The sequence below is a fragment of the Citrus clementina genome, unplaced genomic scaffold, assembly GCF_000493195.1.
Source record: "Citrus clementina cultivar Clemenules unplaced genomic scaffold, Citrus_clementina_v1.0 scaffold_1, whole genome shotgun sequence".
In the NCBI taxonomy this organism is placed as follows: Eukaryota; Viridiplantae; Streptophyta; class Magnoliopsida; order Sapindales; family Rutaceae; genus Citrus; species Citrus x clementina.
In genome coordinates this window covers 21,881,912-21,894,911 of record NW_006263303.1, presented here as the reverse complement: position 1 = coordinate 21,894,911, position 13,000 = coordinate 21,881,912, and the positions used below count along the sequence as shown (strand labels likewise).

General features: G+C 34.6%; 4 protein-coding genes across 4 annotated transcripts; 2 read left to right on the top strand and 2 right to left on the bottom strand.

Annotated features, from left to right (window-relative positions):
* Nucleotides 1–220: 220 nt before the first annotated feature.
* Nucleotides 221–1,836, bottom strand: LOC18054455. The gene has a single exon (XM_006452227.2). The coding sequence runs from the start codon at nt 1,768–1,770 to the stop codon at nt 478–480; it is 1,293 nt and encodes a 430-aa protein (XP_006452290.1). The 5' UTR covers nt 1,771–1,836; the 3' UTR covers nt 221–477.
* Nucleotides 1,837–3,318: 1,482 nt separating this feature from the next.
* LOC18054454 (protein FATTY ACID EXPORT 6) lies at nt 3,319–5,700 on the top strand. The gene is made up of 3 exons (XM_006452226.2): nt 3,319–3,656; nt 4,170–4,257; nt 5,158–5,700. The coding sequence occupies exons 1-3, from the start codon at nt 3,458–3,460 to the stop codon at nt 5,228–5,230; spliced, it is 360 nt and encodes a 119-aa protein (XP_006452289.1). The 5' UTR covers nt 3,319–3,457; the 3' UTR covers nt 5,231–5,700.
* A 26-nt stretch (nt 5,701–5,726) lies between these two features.
* LOC18054453 (agamous-like MADS-box protein AGL82) lies at nt 5,727–7,558 on the bottom strand. Its single transcript, XM_006452224.2, has 2 exons — nt 7,261–7,558; nt 5,727–6,721 (listed from the first exon to the last, which is right to left on the bottom strand). The coding sequence occupies exon 2, from the start codon at nt 6,710–6,712 to the stop codon at nt 5,927–5,929; it is 786 nt and encodes a 261-aa protein (XP_006452287.1). The 5' UTR covers nt 6,713–6,721; nt 7,261–7,558; the 3' UTR covers nt 5,727–5,926.
* A 1,999-nt stretch (nt 7,559–9,557) lies between these two features.
* LOC18054452 (protein FATTY ACID EXPORT 6) lies at nt 9,558–11,953 on the top strand. The gene is made up of 3 exons (XM_006452222.2): nt 9,558–9,945; nt 10,806–10,893; nt 11,591–11,953. The coding sequence occupies exons 1-3, from the start codon at nt 9,663–9,665 to the stop codon at nt 11,661–11,663; spliced, it is 444 nt and encodes a 147-aa protein (XP_006452285.2). The 5' UTR covers nt 9,558–9,662; the 3' UTR covers nt 11,664–11,953.
* Nucleotides 11,954–13,000: the final 1,047 nt, after the last annotated feature.

The window sequence follows — 13,000 nt, the reverse complement described above, 5'->3', positions numbered from 1 at the left end:
TTTACGGATCAAATTTTTTCAAATCAAATTTTTACAGATCAGACGGATTAAGCAGATCAAATCATATTCTAAACACCTCTAATTTCAGTTGATCCCTTCGTACTTTTCTATATTTCCATCAATGTGCACAAAACTGATTTCTTTCTTTACATTTTATACAAGATGAAACCAATGTATCAAAATCAAGCAAATGTTGCAGAAATGGATGTTGAAATGAAGACATAAAATGAAGAATTTCAGTCGTCAAGTATAGGGTAAATAAAATCAACCAATATCAGTAAGCTATACAAAATAAGAATATTGCTTTACAAGAGAATCCCCTTCAATCAAAGAAGAGTGATCTGCTAAAAACAAATGTCCATCTAACTTGAATTAGAGGAGCTAACTAGAATGTTGATGCTAGGGATTTCAGTTTAGGATTCAGTGGTTGCAGGATGCAGCAGAGTTTCAAAACTGTATTCGCAGAGTTGGCAAAATTTAGTTATAAGTCTCACAATGGGAGACTTTGCTCAACCTCTCATCTTTACATCGCCTTTGATCTCCAACCATGGACTCAAAAACATCTAAGAGATTGTTCAACCTCTCAGTATTGTCTCCCAATGCCATAAGCGTATACACGGTGCTTTCAATGGTGGACAAATATCCAGCCTTCGGCTGATGCCTCACTTCACTATACAAGCTCATCTTATCCAAATCTAACTTCAGATGTGGCAAAAGCTTCAACCAAGGATTCTCTTTGTACATTCGCTTTGCCTTGGACCAAGTTCCATCCAAAACAATCAAATTCTTCACTTCAAAATTCATGGCTTTAAGGTCATCAACACCAACAGCATTCTCACTGGGGAATAAAAGCACTGACCCTGGAGAAACCTCGAGTTTGTACTCTTCATACTCTTCAGATTCCAAGTTTCCATCCAACTCTCGCTTTCCCATCTTTTTTACAACAAATCCTTTTTCCAAAGCATCCAAAGCCACCTGAGAGCCTACAATCTGATCAAAATTTGGCTTTTGGCAATCAGTTAGCACCCAATTGCAGACAAGACCACTAATAACACCATATTTGCTAATGGTCACAGCTATAGTTGGATCACCATATCCTCCGTAAGAGATTGCTTTATGACCTAAATAATATTTCCTAAACAGGCTGCAACAATGAGTCTCTGAGGCGAATGTACCGTTTTCACCATTGCCCTCAGTTTCTTGCACTGAAACTAAGCCATCAAAATCGTTCACAACATTTGAACCTTTCAAATAACTATTAGCATCTAACGTGCCACTCATATCATTCCCCAAACAACAATCTTTATTGACATCAATCAAACTGCTATCTTCCTCTCCGAAGCCCTTCTTAAATTTCTTACACTTTAAACCAATCACATTTTCTCCCTTCAATCCAAAACCATCATCAACTGACTCCTGACACGATTCAGTCAACCTAATATCAAACCGTGCCTCAAAATTAACATCGAAGACGGTGGCTACAGTGACATTCTTGAGCCCTAGTTTCGCAATTCTAGTAGAATTAAGAGGGTGGTTTCTCTCTAAACTGTGCTGAAGGATGGTGACACTCACTGAATTTTCGAGGCCCGGATCCTGAATCCGGTTGCACAGGCAGAGACGGGTCGGTTTGGAACAAGACGGGCAAATGGATCGTTTAGATTTGGCATCAGTCGCTGCCATTTTTAGGGTTTTTGCAAAGTTGAGTCTTTGGTGGTTGCGGCAATTGAGGATTTTCGGTAATCGGATACGGGTTCCAAAATGGACCAACATTTGAGTAAATTAATCATCGCATTGACTGAATTTCTGGGTTTTATTTTCTAGTAAATAGAATTTGGAATTTTGGATTTATTTGCATCAGTGAAGAAAAACCCTAGCTGCTTGAAATGCTGTCATTTCTATTTGTTCAACTGACTGTTACTGCAGTAAAAAAGAAAAAAAAACTGACTGTTACTGCCAAAACGATGTCGTCGTAATACAAAATGTTTTTATTTCGACCAATTTAAAACAAGCATTAAACAATTTGTATTTCATGTGCTATTTCTAAGGTCCAGTGGGGCTATTTTTAATTTTTAATTTTTAATCTAAGTTTTTTTTCAAGATTTTGCTACAAATTTTAAATTTTGTGGCTATACGCTAGTAACTGATAGATTCTATTATTTTTCTTGATTAAGCTATTAAATACATCGTATGCAAAATGTTAAAAGTATCTAAACCTCATGTAAAATATTTAAAAGTATCTAAACCTCATGTAAAATATTAACAAGAAAAAGACACTTGGGCCTTTAAGAGATTAGTTTCAATAAATAATTAGATTCCAGCTCTTCTAAAAATAGACAACTAAATATTTAAACATGATTTTCATATATTTGGACGAAGACAAAGACATCAATATATTAAAATACATACCAAAATTAAAGTATTGTAATATTCACTAAAACTTTTTTAAAATAAATAGAAGTTTAAGATCAATGGATTATAAAACTTTTTTTATTAAATAAATAGAATTTACATGTTCATTTATAAAATTCTAGCATTTATAAAATTCTAGAGACTTCATAGATCTGTTTATAACTGAAACATGAAGTCTAACTATTTATTTATTTATTTATTTTTTAATACTGATTACACATTAAATTATTGAATTACATTAGATATTTACCACTGCTATTACATCAGATACTATATTGATATTTACAATCAGACATATAATCGAGACTTACAATATTATATTAAATACTAGACATTATATTGATATTTATAATCAGACATATAACTGTGACTTACAATATTATATTAAATGCTATAGAATACTTGCCCAAACAAATAACTCTCACAAATTAGAGATATTTCTACTCTACTCACATTTCACAAAAAGAGAACGACTTGTAAATAACTCCACACAATTATGCATAATGTTTTATCGAGGGAGTTTAAGTTTATGGGAATTCGAATCTCTAACCTTACAATTATGCTTAACTGTGAGAACAAAACTTTACCGCTGGACCAAAGGCCTATTGATAAGTCTAACTATTTATTTGAGCAAGCTTTGAGATGGTGTAATTTAAATCAGAAATTTACGTTATTTCTATTTTCTCTTTGAACCGGAAAAAGAAAGTTCATTTCTGTTTTTGCTTCTTAATCAAAATACAAAGATCAGATTATCCAAGTAGTCAAGTAAACTGTCTTTACCATAATTAACGAGACAGTTAACATTGGGATCGGGATGACTAGCTCTGAAACATTGGGGCCAATTATAATTAATTGTAAAATAAGGGGTTGGTGATTTTAACCCAAAAGTATTCGTGCCAACCACACTTTTGAGGTTAATGGTAAGTTACGTAACTTAGGGGGATCCCACTTTTGACCAAAGAATGCCACACGCCATTGGCAGATTTCATAGAAACTTTCCATTTCTGACACAAAACTTTCCCAAGAAACAACCACCCAGTTGGAGAAAATGCACGACTTTTGCTTCACGATCCCGTACGGTCTGATCCTTATCGGAGGAGGCATTGTTGGGTTTGCTAAGAAAGGGAGCACAGCATCCTTAGCTGGGGGTGTTGGCACTGGATTGCTCCTCGTGTCGGCTGGTTACTTGAGCCTCAAAGCCTTTGAGAAGAAGAAAAACTCTTACTTTGCTATAGTTATCGAGACTGGTAATTTTTGTTTTTTTTTTTTTGGGTTTTCTTTTTTGACTTTTTTGATTTAGCTTCTTTTTGCGTTAAGCTTTCTTTCTGCAGATCCAGGGTAGTAACTTCGTTAGAGAGTTGCTCAGTTTTGATCTTATTGAAGTTCTTTGCTAATGTGTGTGGTTGTGAAGGTTAAAATTTTTTTTCCTGTGGAAAATTGTTGCTTGATTTGACAATTCAATAGTTGGATGAGAAACAAGCTAATGACTGCTTAGCAACTTAGCATCAAGACTATGTTTTCAACCACATAAACTGAAAAGAGATCCTTCATAATCTATGGATTTGAGAAAAGTTATGATTAAGGTCAAGCATGCACATTGGAGTAGATTTAAGTGATTTATAAGTAAATGAGTGAAATTGTGAACATTAGAGGTCGGAAAATTTGATATAGTGACTAATTTTTTTTGGTTGTCTTTCTTTCTTTTGATGCAATAATGCAAGAGTTTCGATTTGGTCCTGAGTTTTATGCTGTTGATACAGTTTGTGCAGCTGTACTGACTGCGGTCATGGCACAGCGATATATGGAAACCTCTAAGATTATGCCAGCTGGTATAGTTGCTGGGATCAGGTAAATGGAAGATGCATCTGGCTTCTTTGTTCTTACTTCTCATACACAGGATATTCCCAATCCTGATTATGATTGCCATTCTCTAATTGCAAGCAATATTATGCATAACATGAAAAATTGCATAGGTGGAACTTTCGAAAAAAATTAGTTGTTATTCAGTGGAACTTTTGAAAAAAATTAGTTATTCATTCTTTTAAACTCTCAACCTCTTTCCTGCCTCTTCCTTCACATTGATATTATTTTTGATGTTCCACTTAGCCATACAATATCTGCAGTTGTATTTTGGATAAGTGATGATACTGCCACAAACTCTTGTACAAACTTATTTTGTACAAACTGATGTGACATTAATTCATTGGTTGAATGAAAATACAAAATAATGAAAATAAATCATGTGGGCCAAGAGATATTTAATTTAACCAATTTTATCATGCCACATCAGTTTATACAAAATAAATTTGTACAAGAGTTTGTGGCTATATCATTACTCATTTTGGATATGTAGATTCTTGTATCGGGTGCTTGGCAAAAGGGATCTTAGAAAAATCTTTTATCATTTTGTATACTTGTTCTGTTATGACAGCTTGTGGCATCTTCAGTTCATGCTCTCTGAATGCACTCATGCTGCTATACTACCAATCATTTGTTAGTGCCGAAAATAAGTTTGACCCCTGCTGATTTATTAAATTTCTTGGTGATTATTTCATAATCTAATTCCACTCCGTGCACGTGCTTCTTTAAATATTGAAAAATCAGACCTTTACTGGTGCTATTAGAAACTTTTAAATTAGCTGCTTCGTTAATTATTTCTTAACAGCTGCATAGTTATTTTGTTTACACCTGGTTAAACATTGATTTTGATGTTTAAGAGCTCAACTCTAGCAATCTGTTATCTTGCAGTGCCCTTATGACCGGGTTTTATCTGTACAAAATTGCAACTGGTGGCAACCAGATTCCAACCAAGGCTGAGTGATTTGATCTGAGGATCTTTTATAAGACTACTACCAAAAGATATGTTTTAGATTACAGAAAATGCAGATTCTTCTGTTGTAAGACTTTACTTGAAAAAAATGTATTAGTATATATACCTTAGTGATTGTGGAAGAGAAAAAATATTGCTCGTCTTTGATGATGAAAAACAGTTTTGGCGTGGCTGGAGGAATCGGATATGGTGGCTGTCTTGAGCTGGTTTTTGGAGCTGGCATGAGTTGCAACGTCAGTTTCGGGTTCGGGAACGGGCGAGGACTTGGCTATGGTATTGGTTTGGATGCTAACAAGTCTAAAACTACTATTTCAGATTCTCAAAGAAGGTTTGCAATTGATTATTAGAGTATGATTTTTGCATTTTGTCACTTATGTACTATCGTTGCTTTGTAATTTTGTTGGCAATGTGAAACTGATATGAGAACGGCTAACAAATTTATCACAATGTCATTTTCAATACGGATGTGAGACAGAGTGGTGGAATGTATTCATGAATATACTACTCTATAGATGTATCATAAATCTATAATGGAAGTCATAAATTCAGAAACTGGGTAAAACTAAAAAATCACTGAACAGCCCCTAACTGAAATCAAAAGAATAGTAGTAAAAGTAACTTTTTAACATTGTCCAATCTCTAAAGCTGTCCTATTGTTTGAGAAACCCCACCTGTGAAGAGGCCTTTTCATTCTTCTTGGCTGGATTGATCTTTGAGAATATCATTCGATTTCTTTGCTTGGGCAGCACTGCCATCATAAATGCCTGACGACGTGGGAGACATGGTCAGTGAGGAATTCCAATTTATTTGTCCTTGAAGTGGGGTGAATGGAATCATACTACCAGATCCCCCGCCGCATTGAATCTCCATGAAACTTGAATCAGATGGTAGCTTTTGACTAACCTGATAAGCAGGCTGCAAATTGACAAGTGATTTTGCATCATTTGAATGGTCATGCTCTAACTTTCTTGATGTGGCCTTATTCACAACGTTCTGATCTCTTTTGATCATGTTTAGTTTCCTGTCCACATCTTTGAGCTTATCATCCATTGTGCTGAGAATCATCTTCAGTTGATCCTCTGATAAACTGTCCATACCTTGATCCCATGTAGTAAAATCTCCTACACAAATTTTCTTGCAAGCCCTTGTAGCTGCATCATCAACTTGCCTCATCTTACTTTCGTCGAATTTAGACAAGGATAATGTTCTATGTTGACCATGATCAACTGCACTAATTTTCTTCTCGTACTTTCTGATAATACTGGTCAATTCACCTTCCTTTGAGGTCCAGGTCTCTGGCTTCAAAGAGTGGCCTTTGACTTTTGGACCATAGATGATGATGCATACTTCAACATCGCACAGAGTTGTAAACTCATAAGCCTTCTTCATCAAACTGTTCTTTCTCTTTTTAAAGGTTGCCAAGCAAGCCTTCTCTTGCTTTGTTGGTTCCAATTTAAGTGCTTGACAAGCCATCACCAATCCCTGACAAAATGGAAATATATCTCAGAAATATTCAGAAAAATTACTTGGGTAATCACATTGCTTTTCCAGATCGATTTAATCATTAAGGTGTAAGCTATATTTTTTTAATTCATTTCAGCACTATAATTTTTGTTGCCTCTAGGTAGATTGATTCAATTCATTTGAACCCTGTAACAGCACCATAGTTTTTTCATTTGAAATCTGTAAAAGCAGAAGCATTCTTCCATAATTCAATTTACAGCACAGAAATTACCAAAAGGAAAATATCCATAAGTAATATCAATTCTAAGAACAGCAGTACAGCACCATAAATGCACTAACAGCTGCAGAAATTTTTCCCTAAATACACTAATAGCTCAGATCATTTGAAGTAATGGTGGATTAAGAAAGCAGAGTCAAGACAATTTGAAAAAAAAAAAGCTGCTGCAAAATTAAATTATTATCTATTAAATTAAAGTACGAATCACAATTCAAACAATTTAATTAAGGAAAAAAATTAATGAACTATTATAAAAAAAAAAACGAAGTCAACAACTCACAGTCTCCGGCGGCCGGCGCGATGGTAACGGTTGAACGAGGCTGCGACGAAGTGGATGAATGGCGATCACTGCCGCGAGCTAGTGAGACTGTGAATCACGATCACGATCTGCCGCGAGCTGATAAAAAAAATTGAATCACGATTGCCGGCGGTGGATGGTGCGTAAGTGACGGCAGTGGGACTGAGAGAGTGAGACGGTGAGAGCGTGCGAGTGAGAGTGAGAGTGAGAGTGAGCGGGAGAGAGAGAGGCGCCGGGCGCGGGCAGTTAGAGAATTAGGGTACCATTTATTTATTTTTTTAAATATTAGCCGATTAGGATTTTTTATTTTATTTCAAAATTAAATTGCATGAACCGATCGCACATTACCGAACCGAATGAAGTAATTTCAGTTTGATTCATTTCGATTCCACAAAAATAATATCCACTTTTAGCTTTATGTAAAATATTAATATGAAAATACACTTAGGTCTCTAAGATTTGTCTCAATAGAAAATTAAAATATTTTAGTGTGGACTAACATCAATTCATTGTAACACTTTCTTTTTTATTTAAATAAATAGAATCTACATGTTTATCTAAGAAATTATAAAGTTCGTAGTTCATAACTTAAACATAAGATGTAATTATTTATTGGAACAAATTAGGAATTCACTTCATTTTTATTTTCTTAAAAAAAAAAAACTTCATCTCTATTTTTACTTCTTAACACTTAGTCAAAAATTCAAAACACAAAGATCAGATTATCTAATAGGGATGGCAAAAATCCCCACGGGGATGGGTACCCTCGGGGATTTTCCCCATTCGGGGAGGGTACGAGGATAATTTTATACCCAATTTTTTTTTTGGGGAGGGGACGGGAAAAATTTTTTACCCAACTTTTTATTCGGGGAGGGGACGGGGATGAGGTAGAATCCCCATCCCCTACCCATTTCCCCATTTTAATTTTTAATTTTATTTTTATTTTTAAAATTACTAATAAATAAATAACAAAATTATAAATATTGTTAAAAATAATAAATATCAAAATAGTTGTATGTTGGGAAAGTGGTCACCCTTTGCCGGGAATTAGTTGAAGAGTATTAATTGAAGTTTTCACCAACTGTTTATTGCTTTAATTATACTGGTAGTAGTTCTTCTACTAGATCTACAGGGGATTCTTATAAGAAAGCAACCAAATGGATGACAGGTTTTGATGATTATGTAAACAATGGAGATTGTGCAGTTGTTGCAGATGAATTAGATTCATATTTGGATGAGAAAGTTATATCTCGGATGGAAGATTTTAATATTTTGAGTTGGTGGAAGACAAATGCTAATAGGTATCCTACATTAGCTCGAATTGCTAGAGATATTTTGGCAATTTCAATTACAACGGTTGCTTCTGAATCAGCTTTTAACACTAGTGGTAGAGTTGTGAGCTCATACCATAACAAACTTCATCCAAGCACATTGGAGGCCTTAATGTGCTGTCAAAGTTGGTTACGAGCTTACAATAGCGGTATGAGTTTATTTTAATATGATTAATTTAAAATCGAAAATAAAAAAATGTATTAAACTATTAATTATTCGGGGACCGGGGACCCTCGGGGATCCCCTGTTATTATTCGGGGAGGGGATGGGGATTCTCTCAAGCAATTTTGACGGGGACGGGGAGGGGACGGGGACATATGCAAAACATCGGGGATGGGTATGGGGAGATTGGTCCCCTCCCCTCCCCTCCCCATTGCCATCCCTATTATCTAAGCAATCAAAGTCAACTGTTGAGAAGTCGGTTAACGATGGGATTGGGACTAGGGATGGCAGTGCACATTGCCCGCAGTAGATTTGTTATTATCAAACGTGCACTCGTACAAAATTTAAATTATTAAACTCACACTCGCATTCACTGTGGGTTTTAACAATTACAAAATCTATAATGGTACCTGACAAATTTTTTTACGGATTCTTATATTTAAAATTATAAATATTCAATATGTAAATTTATATTGAACATGCTAAAATTTCACATAACATACTTAATTCTAAGTTTAATAAATATAAATAAAAAATTAAAATTTTAATATCAATCCAACACATATTCTCAAATTTAAATATGAAAATATAAATCCATAAAAAATAACCACGAGTGCCATGAAAAATTCACGGGTGTGCAGTTGTAACTCATGGGTGAAAGGCAAATGGGTGTGTGCGGCTGCTACTCATGGGTGAAAAGAAAATAATTTTGAAGGTCAAGTTTTGCGACTGCTGCTCGTACGTGAAAAGAAGATAGCTTGGGTTTCCTTTAGCTCGAGTTATGAGTTAATTCTGAAACATTGGGTCCAATTATAATTAATTGCAATATGAGGGGTTGCTTGCGATTTTAACCCAAAATAATTCGTGCCAACCACACTATTGACCAAAGAATGCCACACGCCATTAGCAGATTTCATAGAAACTCTCCATTTCTGACACAATTTTCGCGAGAAACAAACACCCAGTTGGAGAAAATGCATGACTTTTGCTTCACGATCCCGTACGGTCTGATCCTTATCGGTGGAGGCATTGTCGGGTTTGCGAAGAAAGGGAGCACAGCATCCTTAGCTGGGGGTGTTGGCACTGGATTGCTCCTCGTTTTGGCTGGTTACTTGAGCCTCAAAGCCTTTGAGAAGAAGAAAAACTCTTACTTTGCTATAGTTATTGAGACTGGTAACTTTCGTTTTTTTTTTTTTTGGTCTTCTTTTTTGACTTTTTTTATTTAGCTTCTTTTTGCGTTGAGCTTTCTTTCTGCAGATCCAGGGTGGTAACTTTGTTAGAGAGTCTTTCAGTTTTGATCTTTATTGAAGTTCTTTACTAATGTGTGTGTGTGAGAGTTAAAAAATTTTTCCTGTGGAAAATTGTTGCTTGATTTGGCAATCCAATAGTTGGATGAGAAACAAGCAAATGAATGCTTGGCAACTTAGCATCAAGACTATGTTTTCAACCATATAAACTGAAAAGAGATCCTTTATAATCTATGGTGATATTTTTGCTTCTCTTGGGAGGTTTTAGTTTATGTCCCCGCTTTATGTTTTTCATTGATTGATTTATATTACAGGTGGTCGTCCGGCTTAACCCCACCATCTTGGTGTTTTGAAAAAAGAAAAAGAGAAATCTATGGGTTTGAGAAAAATTATGATTAAGGTCAAGTATGCACATAAAAATAGATTTAAGTGATTCATCAGTAAATGAGTGAAATTGTGAACATTAGAGGTCAGAAATTTTGATATATTGACTAATTTTTTGTTTCTTTTCTTTTTTTTTGGGTTGTCTTTCTTTCTTTTGATGCAATAATGTAAGAATTTTGATTTAGTGCTGAGTTTTATGCTGTTGTTACAGTTTGCGCGTAAAAGTAGATTTCAGTGATTCATAAGTAAATGAGTGAAATTTTGAACATTAGAGGTCAGAAAATTTGATATTTTGGCTAATTTTTTTGTTTCACAATTTTTTTCTTTTTGGCTGTCTTTCTTCTTTTGGTGCAATAATGCAAGAATTTCGATTTCGTGCTGAGTTTTATGCTGTTGATACAGTTTGCGCAGCTGTACTGACTGTGGTCATGGCACAGCGATATATGGAAACCTCTAAGGTTATGCCAGCTGGTATTGTTGCTGGGATCAGGTAAATTGAAGATGTGTCTGGCTTCTTCTTTGTTCTTAATTCTCATACGGAGGATATTCCCAATCCTGGTTATACATTAAATGATGATTGCCATATTCTAGTTGCGAGCAATACTATACATAACATGACGGATTGACAGTATCTTTTAACCCATTCGAAACACTGCATAACTGAAGGCTACTTTAGCATTAACTGGCCATAGTGGAACTTGGAAAGAAAATTAGTTTTTATTCATTCGTTTAACTTCTCAACCTTCACATTGATGTTAATTTTGATGTTCCTGTGAGCCATACAATATCTGCAGTTGTATTTTGGATATGTAGATTCTTGTATCGTGTGCTTGGCAAAAAGGATTTTAGACAAAAAGGACTTTATGAGAGCTTGTGGCATCTTAAGTTCATGCTCTCTGAATGCACTCATGCTGCTATACTACCAATCATTTGTTAGGACCGAAAAGAAGTTTGACCCCTGCTGCTTTATTAAAGTTTTTCAGTGATTATGAAATAACCAATTCCACTCCATGCATGTGCTTCTTTAAATATTAAAAGATCAGACCTTTATTGGTGCTATTAGAAATCTTTTAAATTAGCTATTTCATCAATTATTTCTTAATAGCTGCATGTTATTTAGTTTAATCCCGGGTTAAACATTGATTTTGATGTTTAATAGCTAAACTCTAGCATCTGTTTTCTTGCAGTGCCCTCATGACCGGGTTCTATCTGTACAAAATTGCGACCGGTGGCAACCATATTCCAGCCAAGGCTGAGTGATTTGATCTGAGGATCTTTTATAAGACTAATACGAAAAGATGTGATGAGATTACAGAAATGCAGATTCATCTGTTGTAAGATTTTACTTTCTTGAACAAAAAATGTATTAGAATATATTCCTTAGCTTTGTGCATGAGAAACAATATGGCTTGTCTTTGAGGATGAAACAAAAACAGTTTCTCAGCAAGATTGGTTTTGTTCTGATAACTTTGTTGCACGTTCTCATTTTCTTTTATTTTTGGTTCTGCAAACAAACGCCTACATGAGAAAATATAGAATCTATGAGGAAAGTTTTTGGGTTGGATTGTAATTCCCTCTTTGAAATGTTCATCATCATATCCTATGTCATACCTATCATAGTTGACCTAGCAAAATTAAAATATTCTATAATATTCGAATAATCAAGTTGACTCTACCATTCAGATACGTGACATCTTACAAAACAGACATAAACGGCAACAACAATAATAATAATTTAATAATTTTCCAATATCTTCTTATATGAATCCCTTGTAGTTAAATAAAATCTTGAAGCCACTGGGACAGGCCCGTCGAAGACAATTGTTGAGGCCACCATGGTGTGTGTGTATGTATAGAGGGGCAAGTTGAGGAGGCACAATTTTTGACCACTAGATTATTGGATAATGAATGATTAAGATTTATTATAAGGGAAGACTTTTAATTCATTTAATTTTTTTTTTCTCCCCCTTATCAATTGCTAACTGTTTTATATATCTCTCTCTTTGTTTAAACTACATCTCATAGTAAAATTTACTTTTTAAATAGTTTTGTAATCTTTTAATCTTGTAATTGCTGAATAGTGTTTAGGATAAAATGAATAACCTTAATAAGGAACATGTCTGTTAAATTTTTCATAAACACACATTAAATTTCACCTAAAAACGAAAAGTTTTAGTTTTGGAGAAGCCTACAAAGTAATCATAAACTAAATAAAACACTTGTATAGTCTCGAAATTCTACTTCATTAGAAGTTGGATTGTGCCTGAATCCAACTTTAAGAGTCATTCATATGAATTCAAATTCATTTTCAATAATATCGGATTGTCTTTTGTCAATCTCAATAAAATTAATGTAAAATATACCTTGAGTGACTATCTTTAATTTTGAGGGAAGAAGAAAGAGAAAATGAGAGCATGTTAAATATATCTTAAGTGGCTAGAAAGAAGAAGAGAAGATGCTAGTAATAAAAAAAGAGAAGTAGATGAAGACGATGACCAGAGAAGAAATTTTTTTTTTGGGTAAATAATGCTGGAGAGAAAATATGAATACATTCATGCCAAAAAAAGTGATGGACGGTTTAGCTTGCCACATTTCAC